The 21,265-nt window shown below is 39.0% G+C and overlaps 1 protein-coding gene and 1 pseudogene across 4 annotated transcripts in view; one reads left to right on the top strand and one right to left on the bottom strand.

The window, feature by feature from the left end:
* LOC101571199 overlaps positions 1 to 4,159 on the top strand; it is an 11,869-nt pseudogene extending 7,710 nt beyond the window's left edge. Inside the window, exon 2 of the transcript XR_001117110.2 lies at positions 3,670 to 4,159. The product of XR_001117110.2 is annotated as a cytochrome c oxidase subunit 5B, mitochondrial pseudogene (transcript). The remainder of the gene's footprint in view (positions 1 to 3,669) is intronic.
* Positions 4,160 to 8,657: 4,498 nt separating this feature from the next.
* Aptx (aprataxin) lies at positions 8,658 to 19,542 on the bottom strand. Of its 3 annotated transcripts, none has more exons than XM_004631922.3 (6): positions 19,226 to 19,542; positions 17,740 to 17,786; positions 17,055 to 17,357; positions 16,378 to 16,437; positions 14,575 to 14,801; positions 8,658 to 9,399 (listed from the first exon to the last, which is right to left on the bottom strand). In XM_004631922.3, the coding sequence occupies exons 1-6, from the start codon at positions 19,401 to 19,403 to the stop codon at positions 9,141 to 9,143; spliced, it is 1,074 nt and encodes a 357-aa protein (XP_004631979.1). In that variant the 5' UTR covers positions 19,404 to 19,542; the 3' UTR covers positions 8,658 to 9,140. The 3 variants fall into 3 exon arrangements, with proteins under 3 accessions (XP_004631979.1, XP_012370355.1, XP_004631982.1); XM_012514901.2 differs by having other exon boundaries at positions 17,740 to 17,781; positions 19,226 to 19,365; XM_004631925.2 differs by having other exon boundaries at positions 17,271 to 17,357; positions 19,226 to 19,361.
* Positions 19,543 to 21,265: the final 1,723 nt, after the last annotated feature.

Raw genomic sequence — 21,265 nt, 5'->3', positions numbered from 1 at the left:
ATTATTGAAACTGTCCTACCAATTTGATTTGAAACAGTCTCATTGCTATTTATCAATAAAATTATGGCAAAAAAATAAATAAATATTGTAGGTGTTTAAAAAAAAAAGAAACTGTCCTACCAATTTGGTTTGAAACTGTCTCATTGCTATTTCTCAATAAAATTATGGAAAAAAATAAAATAAAATCATCGTATGTTGTAAGGATGGTTTTCTTAGTTGAACACATACGTGGTGCCTCCTTACCTGAGAAATATTTGCAGCAGATTTTCACTGTACCTCGTAATTGTGTCTAGCCTTTACTCTTCAGTGTTTTTCTTGCTGAAAGATATTGCTGAGGTATTGTGCAGATGTATACCGAAATACTCAAATATTTATAAAATACTTATATTCGCTTGAAGATCCTATAAATCACCATGGGGAAAAGATATATCAAAATAAATGGAAGTCACTTCAGAAACAAATGTAAATCCATTTCATTTAAATAAATTGTTTAAAGCAAAATAAATATTTAAAAAATATTCTGGCACTTTGCAGGATTGGGACATTTATCCTACCTCCTTTGAATACAGATGTCTCTGGAGGACAGAGACAAAGGCAAGTTCTTCTTTCAGTTGGAAGGTTTGTGAGGAACTGGCTTATGGAAAGAAAATGTAAAACCAGCCCTCTACCTTCTGTTTCACTTTGACTGTGCTTCCTGTAATACCTGATTATTAGCAATTTAACAGCAAATGTCTGCAGAAAAAAATATCCTCTCCCAGTGCTACTCCTAGGTGTTCTTGGAATGGAAAAAAAAATCACTAACTTGGGATCAAAAAAAGGGGGGAGGAAATGAGCCAGAACAATTTCAGTGCTTGCCCACCATGTATGTGTCATGCCCCCAGAAGCTCTCACCTCATGAGTGCCAGAACTAGGCCTCAACCCTACACTCACCAACTTTAAAGTCTATTTACCTCCCAAATTGTCTCACTTATCATTCAAATGTGTATGCTCAATATTCTTTTTTAAAGAGACTAAAAAATAGCAAAAAAAAAAAAAAAAATAGAAAGGATACAGAATTTCACTAAACAAAATGATAGGAATTCAGCAATAGTTGTTGTATTTCACAGTTGTCTTCAAATTGGTTGTTCGTTATTATGTACACATTGGTTTTCCCTCAAACTTCTATCTCAATAGATCAGTTAAACTACATCAGCTTTATTGAAATCCCTTATGTATTTCAGTTTTTATTTTGAAGCACCAATTCTAAAATATAAGTTATATAAAACATCTTTTTAAAAAAGCTTTGCACAAAACAAAAAAAAAGCATTGTTTTAGAAAAGATGTTAAAATTTTATTGTATACATGCTGCCACCTGGTGGTGAAATATGTTTACAAGTAAGATTCTGAGGACCCAACTGAGACCTGCTGATTCTGAATCTCTCCTTTACTAGTGTTTTAGAGGTTCAACCCCAAAGAGAAGCTTCCATCAAACATCACTTTCTGTGCAGGTTTTTGTTTCATTATTTCAAATAGTTACAATTATATTGCATAGACAACTGCATAGCCCTTTTTATTTAATGTTATTTTTTGAGCTAAAAATCACCCAACACTTGGTCTCAACCATAAACATGGAATATTAATTGTTCTTTTCATTTGCTTTTGTTATAGAATTCATGGCTTAAAAACAGGAAAAACCCATTCCGTGGTCATTCCTCCTTTGTTAATGAAGCAACATTTACACAAGATGGACATTATTAGTGCATCCTCTGATGGCACCGTAAAGGTGAAGTATTTTCTACTGGCCCATTTGTGATGTCTTTTTTATCTTTGACCTTTGAGATTACAGTAGTGCTAACAGTGACAATTATGGCAGAGTAAATGTTTTTGCTACTAAGTTGGGTCTGACATAAGATTAATATTCTCTAATCTGTTGGTTGTATCAACCAACAAATGTCAAATGTATATAATCCAAACACTTTACCATGAGTAGAGAAGTAGAAAATGGGCAAAGTCCGAAACATACATGTCCGCCCCCCATACAGTGCTTAAATCCTACTGGCCATAAATATGGCCTACTCATAGCCAAATCCACAACAGATTCAGTGGCCAAATAAATCTTTTTGTTGGTTTTACCTCACACTGGACCCTGAAATTAAGACCATCCTAGGAGTTTTTATAGAGGAATAGGGCAGTTACAAACTAAGCTTGGTTGCCTACTGCTTTCAGCTCTCACCTGAAAGTAATGGGTTGTATCTTAAAGGATTTGAGAACCACTTGGAATCACGTAATAGTTTGGTACCAATGAACAATTTAAGCTATGTTGGCTTTTCAGACACTTGCTTAACCTATAGCTCTATAGAATATCTTTTTGGTGTTTTGAAGTTACTTCTCTTCCCCAGGGTATTTATATATTATGCTCTATTAGGTCCTTTGGATAAAGGAGGCTCCGATCTATTTTCAAGCCTTCAGTAGAACCTCACTTTTGATTTTAAGATAATAGCTTGTTTCTGCTAACAGATACAGGGCAGTATCGATTACCAGTTGAGGACATTTAGCTCCCACAGGAGTTAAAGTGGAACACAAATGGGAAAGGGGAGGACTTATTTTATTTTTGGCTGGCTCAGGATGCCTTAAGGGCAGGTTTGGTGAGGCATGAGGAGGATCTGGGGATCAAACCACAGTATCCTGAGACTGACTACATTTGCTTAAACAGGCACTTAAACAACTGAGCTAACTGGCAGGCCCCCTTGAATGGAAGAGAGGGAACAGTGTCCTCAGAGTGTGTTCATAATCAGGACACCTGTAAGTTTGATAAGCAGTCTCACTTCCGTGGAGTGTGAGGTAGCACTGGGAAATTAGGAACATCAAGGCTGAGGTTTCAAGTTCTGAGCATGTGGCATAGTGTTGTTGAAGCGTGGACCTTGGCCCTTGGAGAAAACTTCGGGCTGGTGTGGCATACTGCATCTTCACTGGTAAGTCCCATGACTAAAGAAGTGGTAGTTTGGAACCCACAGCTGAGAAGGCTGGTCTTCAGTACTTACCACATCAGCATATAGTAGCCATAGCTTCCTAGTGCATCTGCTGGGCACACTTATAATGCTCTGCTTGACTTATTCAAGACTTTATTTCCTAAAAATGTCTTTCCTTTTGTTTTGTGTTTTAAATTTTTTTAGAAAATAATTTTATATTCACATTGAAGTTGCAAGAACAGTGCAGAGTAGTCCTATGTACCCTTCTAGCTTCTCCCAATGGTAACATGTTAAACATAATTATCAAAAGCAGGAAATTGATCTACAAACTGCAGTACAGGCTTTCAGGATAAATCCTGAGGGGATTTGACTGACCTTGTCAGATACAAAAGTTACATTTCTTGTTATATAAGTCTTGCTTTATCTTGGTCTTAACAATCCAGCAAAAAAGTATAAAAACGAGGTACAAAAAGCCATATTAATATGCTGAGCTGTAAAAGGCTCAAGTTAACAACTTCTGACATTGCCAGTCCTACAGATAACCCACTATTATGGACTACAAGACTATATTGGAATATTTTGCTGAATTCATACACCTACAATATTTAAATGACAATGGAATACCCTTCTCTGACAAAACGAAACAAAAAAGGGGGGATACAAATGAACGACTATTTTGTATCAGTATATTCAAAATAGGGCCGATTGTTGCGGGTGTGAGGCCGGTTGTTGGGTGTGAAGGCTTCAAGGTTATTTCGCGGAGCTGGAGCGCTGGCCGCGCAGGCCCTGAGGGCCCGCGGCCCTCTTGGGCTGGCTGCCGTCCGCTCTATAGCTTCTGGAGGTGGTATCCCTACTGAGGAGAAGCAGGTGACTGGCCTGGAGAGAGAGATCATGCTGGCGGCCCAGAAGGGACTGGACCCGTACAATATACTAGCCCCAAAGGGGGCTTCAGGCACCAAGGAAGACCCTAATTTAGTCCCGTCCATCACCAACAAGCGAATAGTGGGCTGCATCTGTGAAGAGGACAACAGCGCTGTCATCTGGTTTTGGCTGCACAAAGGCGAGGCTCAGCGGTGCCCAAGCTGTGGAGCCTATTACAAGCTGGTGCCTCACCAGCTGGCCCACTGACCACCCCCCCCACGGACTCCCTCGAACGTGCTGTAAAGTCTCTTTCCAATAAAGACGAGCTGGGTATCAGCTCCTTCCCTCGGGGGGGAAAAAAAAAACAGGATAGATATACAGCTACTTTCTCTTATTTCAATGAATAGAAAGATTTGTACTAACAGTGTTTGTGGACAGGATATCATGTCTGCATCTTGTACTATGAATAACCACTAAGACAATATGCAATGTATTAATTATTGAAACTGTCCTACTAATCAGTTGTTGGTTTTTTGGTTTTTTGGGGTTTTTTTTTGTTTTGGGGTTTTTTGAGATACCAGGGATTGAACTCAAGGCCTTGCACTTGCGAGTCAAGCACTTATTCTACTGAGCTATTTCCCTGGCCCTACTAATTGGTTTTGAAGCTGTTTCATTGCTATTTGTTTCTCAATAAAATTATTTTTTAAAAAGTAGGTAATTGACAGTACAACACTGTTAACTCATTTACAAATCGTATTTGAACTCTGCCAGTGTTTCCATGCATATTTTTAAGGCAGGAATATAATAGTCCTGTGATGTTTTATCACATATATAAATTCACGTAATCACAACAGTACTCATGCAGAACTATTTCATCCCATGAAAAACTTTCTCATCCTGTATTTTTATAATCCCACTTAACCACAGCTCCAACTCCAGGAAGCCACTTATTTTAATAAACTGGTGTTACCTGATTATAAGGTAGTCATAAAAGGTAGCCCCTAATGGAGGAAATAGTATGAATTGATACCACAAACATGCCTACTTGCTTTTGGTCCACCTTCTCACACCAGTACTCCCTACATCTTGGGATGACTCCTCCAAATCAAAATGTAATATAGTAATAAATCTGGCTAAAATAAGGACAAAATAGTAAATTTTTTCTGGCGATAAAAAATAGCCCACATGGGAAAGATTATGAGACATAGACAATTTCTTATGAGACATATACAAATCAATTTCTCACTTCCTATTTCTTGCGCTTCCAAGTCATTATTCACATTTTCTTCTAAAAATATCTGTTTTTCAAGGTCACTGAGTAGCCAGGCTAAACAAAGGATACACACAGTCACCTCACTCAAATTTTCCCTCATAACATCTCACATATTACACTGTCTGATACAGTCTGTCCTCGGTTACAGTTTCTAATTATTCATTTTTACTTTAAAATGCTAAACTATATAACATTGTTAATAAGGTGGAAATTAAATTTAATATTCTTGTAATATCTACTTTTAGAAGTCACACTGAGAGAAACTTATCTGAAGTTTGATTAAATATTCCGTAATTTTCAAGAGCATTGGCTGGAGCCTCAGTTAAGATCTCTGCCTGGAACTAACAGTATGCACTGCTACAAGCTGTCTTCAGTATAGTGGGTACTCCTAACATACTGGACTATGTATTGCCACTCCCACTGCTGAGACAGTCACGGTGCAGCTGATCTCTCTGTATAGATGACTGATTCTGCTTTCCCCTAAGCATTCATCCTCTTCTTTTGGTCATTCATCCTCCTGAAGATTGAACGTTTTTTAAATACATTATGAAGCATCTGCCAGCAGGGTTTCCAAGTACTTCAGATTCTGAGGATTTCCTCAGGTCTCAACACTCCTGTTGAGTGTGGAGGCTAAACTGGAACCAGCAGCCTGAAACTCCACCTCCAACCAGAAACACACACATCAAAGGGCTGAGAGAGGAGCACCAAGATCAAAAGGCATTCCAAAAACACCTGAAGGTGAGGTCTATCCCTAATAACCATTGTGACCCGACATGCTGAGCACCCCAAATGTAGTGATCTATTTTTCTAGAGATTTTAAAATCGAGGTTCACAGACCTAAGAGTCTATGGAAGCACTTTAGTGACTTACTAAATTCCTTGATAATATATAGAAAATATAAATATACATTATTCTATAAAGCAGGTTTCGTGGCTTTCAAAATATTTTTTTGAAATTTAATTTATGGTACCTTCTGAACTCTGTGAAAGTCTCCAAGTTAGAGTTGGGAGCAGAGAGGCAGTCCATTCTTACAGGTATGTCCTCAATCTCTGATATTCAGCCACATTCAGTGTATGACTGAATGCCAGATGCCAGCCTCTTGGAAACGTCCCTGAAACTGAATAGCTCTTTAACAATCATCTCAAGTATGATCTGGTCCCTGTAAGAATGTGAACCTCAAAAACTTGGGAGAAAGACCTCGAAAAGGAGAAAATGCTTTGCTGAGCGTAAGACTGGCAACATTCATCATAGGTCCCAGGCTAAGCCAATGGACTGATCTCTGGGCATAAAGTGGGAATAAAAGCTACTGAGCACATTGATCCAGACCTGAACCCCAAGCGCCCAGGATCATGGGAGCTCTGCTAACCCTCATAGAAAGTGCTAATTATTATAGTCAGGTACTCTCTTTCAACTAATATTTGAGGTCACCTTTAATCCTGACATAATCTTGACCCTAAATAGGGAAGAAAAGCCTGCAACTGGCCCAGACAGTCAACCAGACAATGGCATGTGTCCAGATAGGCCACAGCCAAATTTGAAAATTTTAGAAGTACAGAGTCCCTAGAAATCAAGGGTTCACTTATGTTTTAGTCCCAAATCATCCTCAATGTTTTAAAATCTCTACTCACAGGCATTAAAATTGTGACTCAGCAGTTCTAGGGTGGATTCCAAATGTTTATAATTTTTAGATTTTCTTTTTTTTTTGTTCCAATTATACATATACCCTATGTGTAGGGTATACCAAAAATAATTATGCATATATTCTATGCATAGGGTATATTTTTAGAATACTTCTGAGAGCCCTAAGGCATCAGATGCACATTGAGAAGTAGTAGGTAACATCTCCTTCTCAACTACCAGCAAAATAAAATCTCCCAGCTACCATTTATAGGGTCCTTCTCTACACTAGATACTTTGCTAAACCCTACATGGATTATTCTATTTAACCCTGACAGCCCAACTCTATTATGTTCAATTGCATATGTGAATACGCAGTTCAAAAAAAAATAAGTACTTTCCCCACAACTTCTCAGCTCTGAGCAGCAGACCCAGGGCTAGGACTGAGGTCTAAATCTAGATCTGCATGTTGGCCCCACACCCGGGACACGCTGAGATGGTGATTGAAACTGGGCGTGGTGGTGCATGCACCTGTAATCCCAGCACTTGGGCTATAAACAGGAGGATCAGTATGAGTCCCATCTATGTAGTGAGACCCTGTACTAAATACAGAAAATAATAATAATAACAACAGTAATAAATCGGCTCATCGCTTCTCGGCCTTTTGGCTAAGATCAAGTGTAATAAATCGGCTCAGTTGGGTTGAGGAAGAAGTAGACAGCCACTGAAAGAGAGGCTCAAAGACTCATCAGCCAGGCTGAAAGGTATAGGACCAAGCCAGAGAAAGAAAGCTATGGCTAGATGTACTGACAGGTACAGATTTACATTCCTCGAGTACAGAAGGGACAGTGGGCACATACAAAAGATGCTGAGTAATGAGAAATGGACAAGAAGGGCTTTAAAGAAAGCGGCTGGCCTTGGGGAAATCAGTAAGATGACTAGCACAAGCTCAAGGCACTGAGTTATATGATACCAGATGACTAACCTTATACTTTATATGTTGAAATGACAGGGAAAATAATGAATTTGATATGTCAGAACCAAGACCCTTTGGAGAACAGTATGATTAACAGGAATATTAGGTCCTCATTAGTTAAAGGGGCTTAAAAATAGCATCTATCTCACAGTTATGTACAGTAAAAAATGACATAAGATAATTAAAATGCTTAGCATAGCGAACATATAAGAATTGGTAAACAGCAGCTCTATAATCATTAATTACTACTAATTACTACTGTACCCAAGCTCAATAAGGAACCTCTGTGGCATTTTATTTGTTATAGACAACAAGTTCAAATGGGGTCCCTATGGACTGAGGTTTTTCTCCAGAGAAGTTAAGGGTTTTATTTTTGTTTAGAGCTCAAGGGTGAAAATCAAGGTCAGGAGAGGTGGTGTACAATTTAGTCCCAAGTTCTTTGGGAGGATAAGGCAAGAAGACACAAATTTAAGACTAGCTTAAGCAATTTTAAAAGACCTGTCTCAAAATAAAATTTTTTAAATGGCGAGGGCTCAGTGCTAGAGTGCTTATCTGTCATACATGAGGCCCTGCTTGGTTCAATCCCCAGGATCATACAGGGGAAAATTATTCCCAAATGTAACAACAACTTTATCTTTCCATTTCCCTTTAGTTTGAAACTGCCAAAAAATCAACTTGATGTAACTGTTCTACACATTTTCGTGCTTTACAACCAATCTTGTATTGTCAGCTGAACTTCAACTACTTTGGAGATGCCTCACACAAAGGCACTTTATTTCCAGACAACAGATCTGAACAGGCCATGACTTCTGACACTGGAACAAACCTCTACTTCAGAGTCTCACCTAACCCTACTGCTCACAGTAAAGGACTGCCTGCAACTAACTTCCTGAGAGGAACATGACCTTGGATAGTAAGGAAGGGACAGAATAAAACAAGCCAGTAAACCATGAAGGAGGTAAGAACACTGTTGCAAAACAGATTAAGCTCAAAGAACTTTAATCCCTCAGAGCCTTTAGGATAAGCAAGAGACCATACTAACCACTTTGACAAAAAGATGCCACATGCCTCTGAAGAAGGAAGATAAATACAAAGAACAAAAATATATAACCATAGCACTGTTTCTATATCCTGCACTATTAGGTAAGTCTGAATGTGGCTTTACTCCCCCTCCCTTTAGACCTGACAAGGGTCCTAGACATGGTGCTCAGGTATTCCCTGCTATCCTTATCAGCGAACACAGCCACGGAAAACTCAAATTCCAAATTTCTAATTCCTGAGTTATTTCCAGTCACCCTACATTATGGCCACTCAAGTATAAACTGAAAAAAAAAAAAAAAAAAAAAACACCAGCTGCATGTTTTAATTCAGGAAATGAGCAGACATTCACAAGCAGCCCCGCATGGATGCCAGCAGTTAACAGTCAACTGGCCATGTCTGTGACAGTAGTTCAGGCGCCACAGAATCACTTCGTCCAGTGCTGCCTGAGATGCTCTTTCAGCTGAGGCATGGAGGGCAGCAGCTGTTGGCACTCATGACAACGAAGGGGCAGCTTCAAGAGCTCAGATGTCCCTTCTCTGACAGTCACTCTGCCATTCTCTTGTACCATCTTGATCACAGCTTGTGATTCTAGGAAGTATTCGGTATTGAAAGAATTCCAATGTTTTTTGTTTTTCAGGCAAGGAGAATCAAAATCTTGACTGATTACATGAAGGTGTACATGGCTAATTGAAAGGAAAAAAAATGAATGTCAGACTCATTAAAAACTATGGCTTCACCAAAATGACAATCAAAATATGGGTGCACACAGTATTGCCAGTGTGTCTGTTTAATTCAGTGCATTTACCTAATAAGTAAAGAAAAATGGATGGATCTTGAGATGATAGCACTAAGTGAAGTCAGACACAGAAGATTAACTATAACTTGGATTCTATTTGAGAAACCCAAAATATAATTAAAAAGCAAAACAGAGGAGAGATAAGAAACGGAGATAGTTTTTTTTTTATGGAGGAGAAGGGGATGGGGGAGGAAGAATAATGAGGGGTCCAGGGGCCAAAAATGCACATATATCATTTTCCAAAAAAGCTGAACATAATTATTATGTGTCAGAAACACAAGCCAATAAAAAAAATAAGATTTACCACTAAGACAATATGCAAGGTATTAATTATTGAAGCTGTGCTAGTAATCGGCTTAAACTGTCTCACTGCCATTTGTTTCTCAATAAAATTATTTTAAAAAATAATAATAATAACATTTAACACTCAGTAAGTACTAGGACCAAGTACTTTTTTAGGTACTAGGAATTCAGCAGCAAACAAAACAAGAAAGCCTTTGTCCTTATAGAAATTATATTCTAATGAGGAAAAACAAATAATAAACAAGGAAAATTCAAATAGAAAAAGACCAACAAACTAAGTAATAAAGTACTGAATTATAACCCACAGAATAAACATGCACAAGTCTATACTAACAAATAACTGGATATATAAATACTGAAAAGAAAAGGTTCTTCAACACAGAAGAATTTCAATTAATAAATTAGAGTTAAATGTGGAGGCTTACACCTTTCATCCCAGCACTCAGAGGGTGAGGAAGGAGGACTGCAAGTTCAAGCCCAGGTTGGGCAACTTACTAACTTGGTACGACCTTGTCTCAAAATAAAAAATGTTGGGCTGGGAAGGTAGCTCAGTAGAATAAGCTCCTGCGTGGTAAGCACAAGGTCCTGCATTCAATGCCCAGTACCATAAAACTAAATAAATAAATAAAATAAAATAAATAAAAAATGATTAAAAGGGGAGAGGAGGATGTAGCTTAGTGTAAAGGCCCTGGATTCAACCCCAAATTAATTAATTAACAAATGAAGGTATAAAGACAACTCTGGGCAAATCTAGTAATAAACTATTATAGGCAAGACCCACCAATGAAAGGCAGGCCAAACAGCTCAGTGGATTAGAGCATCTGCAAGCAGGAGCAGGGGCCACAGGTTTGTCCCTGGGGCCTGCCATGCCGGGCCCCACCCCCAGGGTGCACTGAGACGGCAGTTGAGGCGAGGCGTGGTGACGCACCTATAATCCCAGCTCTTAGGAGGCTGTAAATAGGGGAATCACTACGTTTGATCTAGTAGTGAGACCCTAAACACCCTGTAGACCCTTTCCTAAAATACTAAAACAAAACAAAACAAAAAAAGGCCCACCAATGAATGTTACAATTATTCAGTATAAGCTTGAGAAAAGGGACAGAAGCATAATACTGGGTTACAAAAGAAAAATAGTAATTCTGAGTATAAAACTGGGTAGTCACTACCTTAAAATAATCAAGGTTAAGTCACCAGTAATAAGGTATCTGATATTCCCTCTAAGATGACTGAGGACACAATCATAAATGTTAGGTTAAAAAAAAAAAATCTAAAATCTCTGGCAAATAATAATAGTTTTAATCTAATCATTTAAAAAAAAAAAAAGGCCAGATGTGGTGGCACACCCCTGTAATCCCAGAACTTCAGGGGTTCAGGCAGGAGGATTACTGTAAATTCAAGGCCAGCCTGGTCTACAAAGTGAGTCTAAAACTAGCCTGAACAACACAGGGAGACACTGTCTCAAGATAAAAAAATTAAAAAAAAAAAAAAAAAAAGACATACCAAACCGAGAGACATCCTACCAAACAACTAGCCAGTACTTAACAAAAAAATGTCAAGATCAAGACAGCCATGGTAGTGCATGCTTGTAATCCCTGCTACTTCTGAGGCTGAGGCAGGAGGATCATAAGTTCAAGATTAGCCTGGGCCACTTAGTGAGATACTATCTCAAAAGATAAGGGAAAAAAAAAAAGGTAAAAGGGCGCTGGAATGTAGCTCAGCACCGGAATGCTTCCCTACTATGCATAAGCCCCTATGTTCAAATTAGGGGGGCAAAAGATCGCAAATACCATGAGAGAAAGAGGAGTTTTCAGATCAAAGGAGATTAAGGAGGAAAACAAATAAATACAATGTGAGACCATAGATTAAATCCTGAAGCAAAAAAGATGTTGTGGGAAAAATGGGTAAAATAAGGTCTAGTCTATAGTGAGTGGTGGGTATTATGAAAGGTCTTTGTTCCGCTTCACATTTTTTTGTTACTGTCTTTTTGAGACTCAGTCATTGGCTCTGCTGCATTAGAGAATAGAATTATGAGTGAATTTTGCACCAAAAATTTCAAATAAGGTTTTAACAATAAATAATATTTTCTTCTTGAGGCTGGAGGCGTAGTTTAGTTGGTAGAGTACATGCCTAACATATACAAGGCCCTGTGGTCAATCCTCAGTACCAAAACCAAATAAATATAAGACAGACTTCCTTATATAAGGTACAACATGCATCTACTCTATGATCTTGCATATTCACTTCCAAGTATTTACCCAAGAATTTAAAAAAAAGTATGTCCATGGTATATGAAATTTAAAATTATTATGCTGACCAAAAGAGCCAGTCACAGCTGGCAAGATAGCTTAGCAGACTAAGTGCCTGCTTAAGCAAGCACAGGGACTGGGGTTCAATCCCCAGCCAGGCGTGGTGGCACACACCTGTAATCCCAGCACTGGCGAGGCTGAAAACAGGAGGATCACTATGAGTCCAAGCTGAAGTAGTGAGACCCTGTACTAAAAACATTTAAAAAAAAAAAAAAAGAGCCAAAGAGTATGTACTTTATGAATCCATTTATGTAACAAAAACTATGCTAAAATCTTCCAACAATGTTTGTGATAGTCAGAAGACTGACTAGAAAGAGATAAACAAGGACTTCCTGGGATTAGACAATAAACATATTCTGTATCTTCATCAGAATGACAGTGACTATCTATCTATGTCAAAGGGGACCAAGCTACACATCTTATTATGTATTGTATTATATGTAAATTACGACTAAGTGTAAGATCTTCAAGATTCATCCATGGTGTAGCATGTGCCCAAGATTTCCTTCAGTTACTTCTTTTAACCACCAATACTGACATTTTACTTAGATAGTTAATTATTACTTAGATTACTTGCTACTTTAATCAAATGAGATCTTGTACCACACCCTTCCATCAGTTAGTCTTTCTTTTAAACTAAGTGAAATAAGCCACTTACAAAAGCACAAATGGGGCTGGTGAGATGGCTCAGTGGTCTAAAGCACCCACTTAGAACAAGCTAAGCTTAAGCAAAGCACAGGGACCACGGTTCAATCCCCCAGCACCACATGCCAGCCAGCCCCGCCCCCTGGTGGGCTGAGCTGGCCACACACACACAAAATAAATAAATTAATTAATTAAAAAAAAAAAGCACAAATGCTGTGCGATTCCACTTATATGATGTGCCTATAAAATTCACATCCATAGATATAAAAAGTAGAATGTGGTTGTCAGAGACTAAAGGGAGGGAGGGAGAAGGAATAGTGAGTACAGGGTTGTCAGGTTAAGAAGATAAAATAAAAGATGGATGGTGGTAACAGTTTTACAACAACGAGAATATGCTTAACAGCAATGCACTGTGCATTTAAAAGTGGTTAAAATGTAAATTTTGTTATTAAAAAAAGCTGGGGCTGAGGGTATACTAAGTGGCAGCAAATGTGTACTTAACATGCACAAGGTTCAATTCCCAGGAACAACAAAAAAAAGCTAAACATTTTAAAAATCTCATTATCTTACTACTTAGACCAAAAGAATGTAAAGATCTGCTTAGTTTGCATTCTTGGAAAGAACCCATCATTCCTTTCCTTTTTTGCGGAGGGGGGGGAGTGTTTGTTTTTTGTTTTTTTTTTTTTTTTTTTTTTTTTTTTTTTCTTTAGCTGAGGTTTATTTTTGGTCTTGGTGCCAGGGACAGAACCCAGGGCTTCCAGCCTGCTAGGCAAGTGTTCTACTCCTGAGCTAAAACCCCAGTCCCAGTCATTCCTTTCCAAATTATTCTGGGTATAAGCCAAAAGAAAACAGCCTCTACACTTTTGCCTCATTTTATTTTAAATCTTACATCTATTAAGCTGTCATTACAAAAATCTATGTTTGTTTCCCTCACAAAAATTGTCCTCATTCATTTTAGGGTTACTTTTTTCTTGTGGTGTGGTATGGTGTGGTGTGGTGTGAGGTGGTGTGGTTTGATTTGGAAGGGTTTATTGAAACAGGGTCTCACTTTGTAGTGCAGGCTGGCCTTGAACCCACTATGTAGCCCAGACAGGCCTTGAACTTAGAGTGGTATTCCTACCTCAGTCCCCTATGTAACAGGCATATGCCACCACACCCAGCTTGGTTGCAGATGATCTTGAAAAACCGAATAAAAGCCCCTGACAACAAAAAGCTCCCTTGTCTAGTTCATGTTGGGCTCTCAAAGTTTAAATTTTCAGAGGAACAAAGAAACTCATAGGATTGAATTACAGTCAGAATAGGAACTCAAGGGTCACAAGCAAGTCAGATAGAAGGGTAGAAGCTTCAGCTCACCTTCCATGGAAACATCTCACCCTGCTCCACAACACCTCAAGGCTATCAGTTGTAAGGAGGAGCAGAAGCTGGAGATCAATCACACATGCAGGGCTGGAGCAAGGCCAGTCCAGAGAGCAAAGAGCAGCAGCCATGTGAACAAGCTGCTCCAGCTCCAAAAACATGGAGAGTGCAAGGCAATCCAAGCAAATAGGTTGCTAGGCAGAGGGGTGTCATGTGACATCAACCTGCTGAGTGTATACAGAAATGCACCTCAGTCTTTGAACAGTCCTTTTTCTCCACCTGACCTCAGCTTTCTATATTCTGACTCTTGTCTTTTACTTCCTCATCCTTTCCCATTCTTCACTCTGAAAACTTTGAGAGCTGCACTGGACTCAGCAATCAGTACACTCAACAAGCCCAGGCTGATCACCTGCACAAAAGCAAGAAGCACTAGCACTACTCACAAGGCTTACCTCATGCAAGGAATGGCATGGTAGCCCAATCGAAAGCGGAGCTTGCTGGATGGAGCAAAATCCGCAATCACCTTTTCTCCCACAGTGTGCATATGTTTGAGGAGTTCAAGATGTTCTCTAGTCACAGCTTTCAGACTGGAAATGGAGGCCCATGGTAATACCAGCCAGTGGTAACGGGCCTTAGGGTACTTATCCTTAATCACCACAACCTTCTCATCTTTGCAAACCTACCACAGGGCACAAGAAAAAAGGAAACAACTAAGAATCTTCCGTGTTCCAGGTGCTGCCGTATTCATTAAGTTACTCACTTCCCCTCAACAACCTCATATGCAAAATTTTAGTATCCCAATTTTAAGAGATGAGAGCACTGTGAATACCCAATACAAGGCACATAATTACTAAGTAGAAAAATCTAGCATTTCAGCTCAGATCAAGTAGATTCTAAACTGTTTTCAACCACCACACTGTATAGAATGAATATACATACGATGCATGGTACAAAACAGTGCTCATAGATCTGATGTTAGAAACCAGCAAGAAAACTGGGAATTTAACTCAGTGGCACAGCACCTGGCTGGAAAGCAGGAGGTCCTGAGTTTGATTCTCAGTACAAAAAAAAAAAAAAAAAACCACACAGGAAGCCACGCATGGTGTTACATGCTTGTAATACAAGCCACTCAAGAAGCTGAACAGGAACTCAAGTTGGAGGCTAGCCTGGAGAACTGAGCAAAAGTCTATCTCAAAATAAAATAAAAAGAGCTGGGTGTGTAGTTCAGTGGTAGAATATTTGCCTACCATGCACAAGGCCCTGAGTTCAAGTCCCAGTACTAAAAAAGAAATCTCTGAGGAATGAATTCAAACACATCCATTCCAACATATCAGACCATGTGACATATGTGCATGAGTTCTGAACAGCCTTACTGTAATGTACTGGCCCCTTGTCAACCTGATGTAACTGAAACAGATCTCGAAGGCTCTGCCAAGCAGGTCATATTAGTGCTAGGACAGTGCTACCCTATAGTCACAATACAATATCTGATGCTCCTTTAAAAGGAATCATGTAGAAGTGGTTGTACTAAGACTCTCCATCAGTTTTTTTGAAAATAGTAGTTAATGTAAAGAATTCTCACCTTGGCTAACTCTGTATGCCGATATCTGCAATCTAAGCAACTACAACAAGGACAGCAATGTGTAAATACAGAAACCATGCTTGAATACCTGTCATCTTGATCTCAGTCTAAATGTGTACCATTTCTAATATATCAATTATTACCATACTCTCTTTAAAATAAATTTTTAAAAAAGGTAAAAAAAGAAAAAAGACAAAAACAAAAATTTAAGGTTTCTTGAAAGTAAGCGGCAATATTCAGTCTTAGTCCAATCTTACATAACTGTATCTGTTAGTCTCAGCAACAGATTTGGTGATAAAATGATAACATATCAACCATTGTTAATCAGCTATTCTTGTTTTGAAAATCTGTAACATACATATTGTTGTATGTTACCCTGTTTCTGTCTTTGTTTCTTTATCTTTTTTTTCTGTCTTCATTTCTGATTTTTGTTTTTGCTTTTGTTTTTATACTTCAAAATAAAATTTAAAAAAAAATAGAGAGAGAGAGAGAAAGTGGGATATTCTTTTAAAGAACTTAGCTTCTCTCCAGTTGCTATCTTATTGATAAAGGGAAAAACCACTGGTTTCCCAGAAATATGCCAGTAAAATAAATCTCACTTAGAGGGACTGATAGCTTTTAATTTCATTTATAATCATGGTCTCTGTGGGTGGTCCCAAAATTTTATTCTGACCTGCATTTTGGGGTCCTGCATAGAAATCTTCAAGCCTTGACTCCAGTGGCCCAGTGATTCCTAAACAACAACAAAAAAGGCAATGTAAATTTTAATATGGCAATAATTAAATCTGTTATTAGGTAATACTATGTGACAGCAAAGCCCAAACTAACTGGAAAGTAAAGTTAGATTTTGAGAAATAAACTAGACCTCCTTTTCTTCATTCTGGAATCATAAGCCATCATCACAGGTTTCCTATATTCACAACTGGGCACCTAGACAGAGGTCAGAAATGTCAGAGAGCAAGTCGCATCTTCTTTGTGGCTCTCACTCCCCAATCTGAACAAGCTGCCACTTTAACATCAGCACATGACTCTCATGATATATGGAAAGCATTCCAATGCAAACCTTCTAGATACATAAACAACTAACCCATTTTACTTGCTCAATGTTAAGTACACTGCCATTACTGTCCTACCTTCCTTCAAGTGTCCTACCTCAAACTCAAAATAAAAGCATATAAAAGGACAAGCACCCAAATTTTCATGCCATAAACAAGTGACTCTTTAATTATGGTTAATAACACTTATGACTAGTAACCCCCAATATGTGCCTGGGTTTTACAGTGTACAAAACAATTAAGCAATCATTTTATCTCATTTAACCACATCATCTGTCAATCACAGTTCCCTCACCTTTTTGGTAGATGCATCTTTCTCTTTCTTTGGGGGCACAGAGCATTGGCTCAGACTGCTCCTAGGCTCTGGCCCTGTCCCAGAGGCAGCAACCTGAGCAGTATCCCTTTCTATAGAATCACTGCTGCTTGACCTCTTTCTCTTCCTATGTGTTTCTAGGCCAGGGCTCTTGGTCTCTTCCTCAAATTCTATAATATATGGATAAAGTTCATTCACCATGTGGAGAACCTGGCCAGGCTGCAGTTTCATCTCTTGGTCCTTCCCAATTATGACTGAGTCAATGCTGGTAGGATTGACCCCTACCTATGGAATAATCAGAAAATAATTACAGTAATAGCAATAATACAGTAGTAATATAGCTGCCAATATGTCAACCAGTTACTGTGTGTCAAGCACTGTGCTTAATGTTCATCTATATTATTCAATCATTTCCACACATGGCAGAGAAGCCTTTATTGGCTAGCAGACATTCTAGGATTCTTTTTTTTTGGCTGGTTCAGGCTGCCTTAAGGGCGGGTCTGGTGGGGCATGTGGTACTGGGGATCGAACCACAGTCCTTTGCCCCTGATTGATTTTGCTCAAGAAGGTGCTTTAGACAACTGAGCTAACCTTAGCACAGACATTCTAAAGGCAGCACCACAACAAATCATCAAGTACAAAAAGGAAATTCAAGTTACCCACATACCTGCTTCACTTTGACATATCCCTTGTTACACTCTGCTTTCAACTGTACTGAAAGAGATTGAAAAAATTTAATCACAAATGCAACAAAAGGCAGACATTTGGTCTTGTATTCCTGAAGGGAAAATGAAGCTATACAGATCATTCCTCAAAGACCTAAAAGCAACTGCCTGATAGCAGGTAGCTAGGGCTCCAAATCCCATTTTGTAAGCGTTCCAAATACTTCCATTGAAATATTCATCAGCATATGTACTCCCTTAGCTATTGCTAATATCCTCAAGTTCTCCTCTTGCAGAACTCCTAGCCCACTTAGGATTATAGACTCTCAACGGGAGAGTGGAAGCTCTTGGTTCAGAAATAAATCAGGTTTAAAAAAAAAAAAAAAATCAAGCTGGATGTATTGAGGTATCACTGTAGTGCCAGCAACTAGCAAAGCTGAGAAATGATCAGAACCCAGGAGTTCAAGACCAGCCAGGGCAAAACAGCAAGACCTTGTTCCAAAACAAAAACATAATCAACTATCACATGCTTTCAACAGAAAAAGAGGTAAAACATATTCCTGGAAAACAGAAGGTCAACTGGTCTTGAGTGGAAGGAATGGAAAGAATGCTCTAGAAGAAGAATGCAGAGACAACATTCTAAGCATGTGTGAGAAGAGGTAACATTATTAGGCACTTCTGTTCAGATAAGAGAACAAACTATGTAGGGTTGATCCAAGGAGGAAGAGAAGACACCACTGCTGTGCACCAGGGAGGACAGACAGAGGGCAGGCTGGCACATGTCCCTACTGTTGCTACAGTACGAGGGGACCAAGGGGAGTGGTGGTGGCTTCTATGTCTTCAGCCTTTCCAGGTCAAACATAGCTTTTTTTTTTTTTTTCTTCTTCCACTTGGACTAATTCACACAGGTACATCCATAAACAGTACTAAACACTCTAACTCCAGAATCCTCAGAGCTATGGAATCACACTATAAGTGACAATAAACATGCCCAAAGGTCACACAAAAAAATGAAGCACCATACACAGTAAGCCTCATGAAAGGGAATAGTTGGATGCCATAGTGCAATAAAGATATTACTCTCTGTGAGAAGCAATGTGTAAAGAATGTACCAGCCCACTGCTCCTCAGACATGGCTTCAGTCTAGAAACTCCAGAATTTATCAGTTTTGCTGCCCAATAAGCAATCTCCCTGGGCAAAGCAAAGCAAGCTACAGGTCTCAACTCCACCACTCCATTGTAATAGGATGTAAGCTGCCTGCTCCCAACAATTGCCCGAGCCTGCCCCAAATGGGAAGACAGAATCAGGAATAAATGAGGCTCTAGTAGAACAAATGAGGTCCTACTACTAAAAGACTGACTTCTTGCATTTGAGGCTTTTTTTTTTTTTTTTGTAAAAGCTTTTCTCCTTCAAAAGCACCTGGGAAATGTGTATATTTGGTTATCTTCCAGAATCAAACATGGTAATCTCTACATTCTTATAACCAGTTACCTTGCTGTCGAGAACACTTCTTATCCGTGATCTTGGTCTCTGGGCCTCGCCCAATCACAATTGCTTCTGAATGTGGAAGTTTGATTCGCTGGTGTCTACTGTCCTGTCTCACCAACCAGCACACCCGCATCATCATTCTGAAAGACAAAACAAGGAAATGCTGGAAAAACAAATCCATTAGCACATCCTCTAGGGCTATGCTTCCAGCAGCACCACGTATGTAATTGCCACCACTACTCACCCTGAGGCAGGTGACTTCACCTCCTTAGTCTCAATTTCCTAACCTATAAATCTGATAATGACAGGCCTCAAAGCTGCTATGAGGACTAAATGAGATAATATGGATACATATTTAGCTCCCTGACTGAATCATGCTAAGCAATCAAATATTTGTTACACATATGTTGATATACTCTATGTACTGGACATTAGTCTACATGCTGAGTCTCCCAGGGATAAATAAAATATTGTCCCTGAACTTGAGGAATTTGGAGCATAGAACAGCAAGAGAAATTCAGATACCAATTATTACAATATAAGCACTATTAAGAAGAGAGTAACAAAGTATGGGATTAACCCAGTAACTAATACCACTTGAGAAAAGAATTTTAAAAGATTTCATAGGGAAAGGTATTTATGCAGGATTGGGTGAACTGGGTTGGACTAGGTTGGGTTAGGTTTGACTTGGCTTCCTTTGCTTTAGTTTGAGACAAGGCTATATACTTCAGCCTGGCCTCAAATTCACTATGTAACTTAGGCTGGCCTCTAACTCATGCCAATCCTCTTGTCTCAGCCTCCCCAGGTTCACAGGCACATGTCACCACTCCAGCATTATGGAAGGTTTTAAAATGTGAGTTTACCTGCCAGAGAATTAGGATGTAAGAATAAAGATGTTTATTCAGTTCTTAGGTGGCTTTGTGCTTGTATTAGGTTTTCCTTTTTTTAATGTACTTAGTACAGGGTCTACAGGGTCTCACTACATAGCTCAGACTCATAGTTATTCTCCTGTTTTCAACCTCTCAAGGGCTGGGATTACAGGCGTGTGCCACCACCCAGTCTCAATCACCATTTCAGGGCATCCCAGGGGGAGGGGCCAGCATGGCAGGCAGGCAATCAAACCCCAGCCTCTGTGCTCTGCCTAACTAGGCACTTTAGTCTGCTGAGCTATCTGGCTGGCCCAGGTTTTCCTTTCTTAATGGAAATAATATGCTTGTTAGAACAATACATTTTACTCCCATCTGCCATAATAAATATGCAAATCTACAATTTCTCATCTGTGATTATAACACCTTTGTGCAAAATACAATATGCACAACAGTGGAAATGTTGATCTGCAGAGTGTGTGTGTGTGTGTGTGTGTGTGTGTGTGGTCCTGGGGTTCAATCCCAAGGCCTTGTGCATGAAAAGCAACAGCTCTATCAATATGCCACATTCCCACTCCACTGATGTGCTCTTGAAAAACAATCTTTATTGATATAAAGTACCACAACAGAGTACCACAAGAGAAAGAAATAGAAGGTTTAGAGAAGAGATGAGGCCTGAACCTTAAAAACAGGAGCAAAGTGGATGGAAAGGAAAAAGAGCCAAGAGAAATCTAGACAATAGATTGAACTTCTCATGGCATTTGAGGAATGACAAAGGATTAAAGGGAGACTCCAAGCAAAGATTTCTAATTTTCTAATTTCTAACAAAGGTTAATAGGTTTCTAAAGACACCTATTGACCAAAATGAAAAATATACAAAACTAAAAAAAAAAATGAATATGAAGGTAGACATACTTTATGGATAGCAGTAAAGATCAGTTTCATTGAAACATAATTAGTTTAAATTATTTGTGGAAGAATCAAGAGTCAATCTGAAATAAAGTCAACCTGGGGTATAGGTATGAAGGTCAGGAGAAAGGAATGAACTGAACATACATATTTGAGAGGTATCAATATGTCATAGAAGCTGAGGCAAGGAGAGGATAAAAAGAATTATCCTCTTACCCAAGAAGATGGAAAAGGTAATTACTGTAGGAGCAAGAAGGGCAATAGATCT

The sequence above is a fragment of the Octodon degus genome, unplaced genomic scaffold, assembly GCF_000260255.1.
Source record: "Octodon degus isolate 3935 unplaced genomic scaffold, OctDeg1.0 scaffold00045, whole genome shotgun sequence".
NCBI classification, from domain to species: domain Eukaryota; kingdom Metazoa; phylum Chordata; class Mammalia; order Rodentia; family Octodontidae; genus Octodon; species Octodon degus.
The sequence above is the reverse complement of the archived record's forward strand: the minus strand, read 5'-3'. Positions and strand labels throughout refer to the sequence as shown.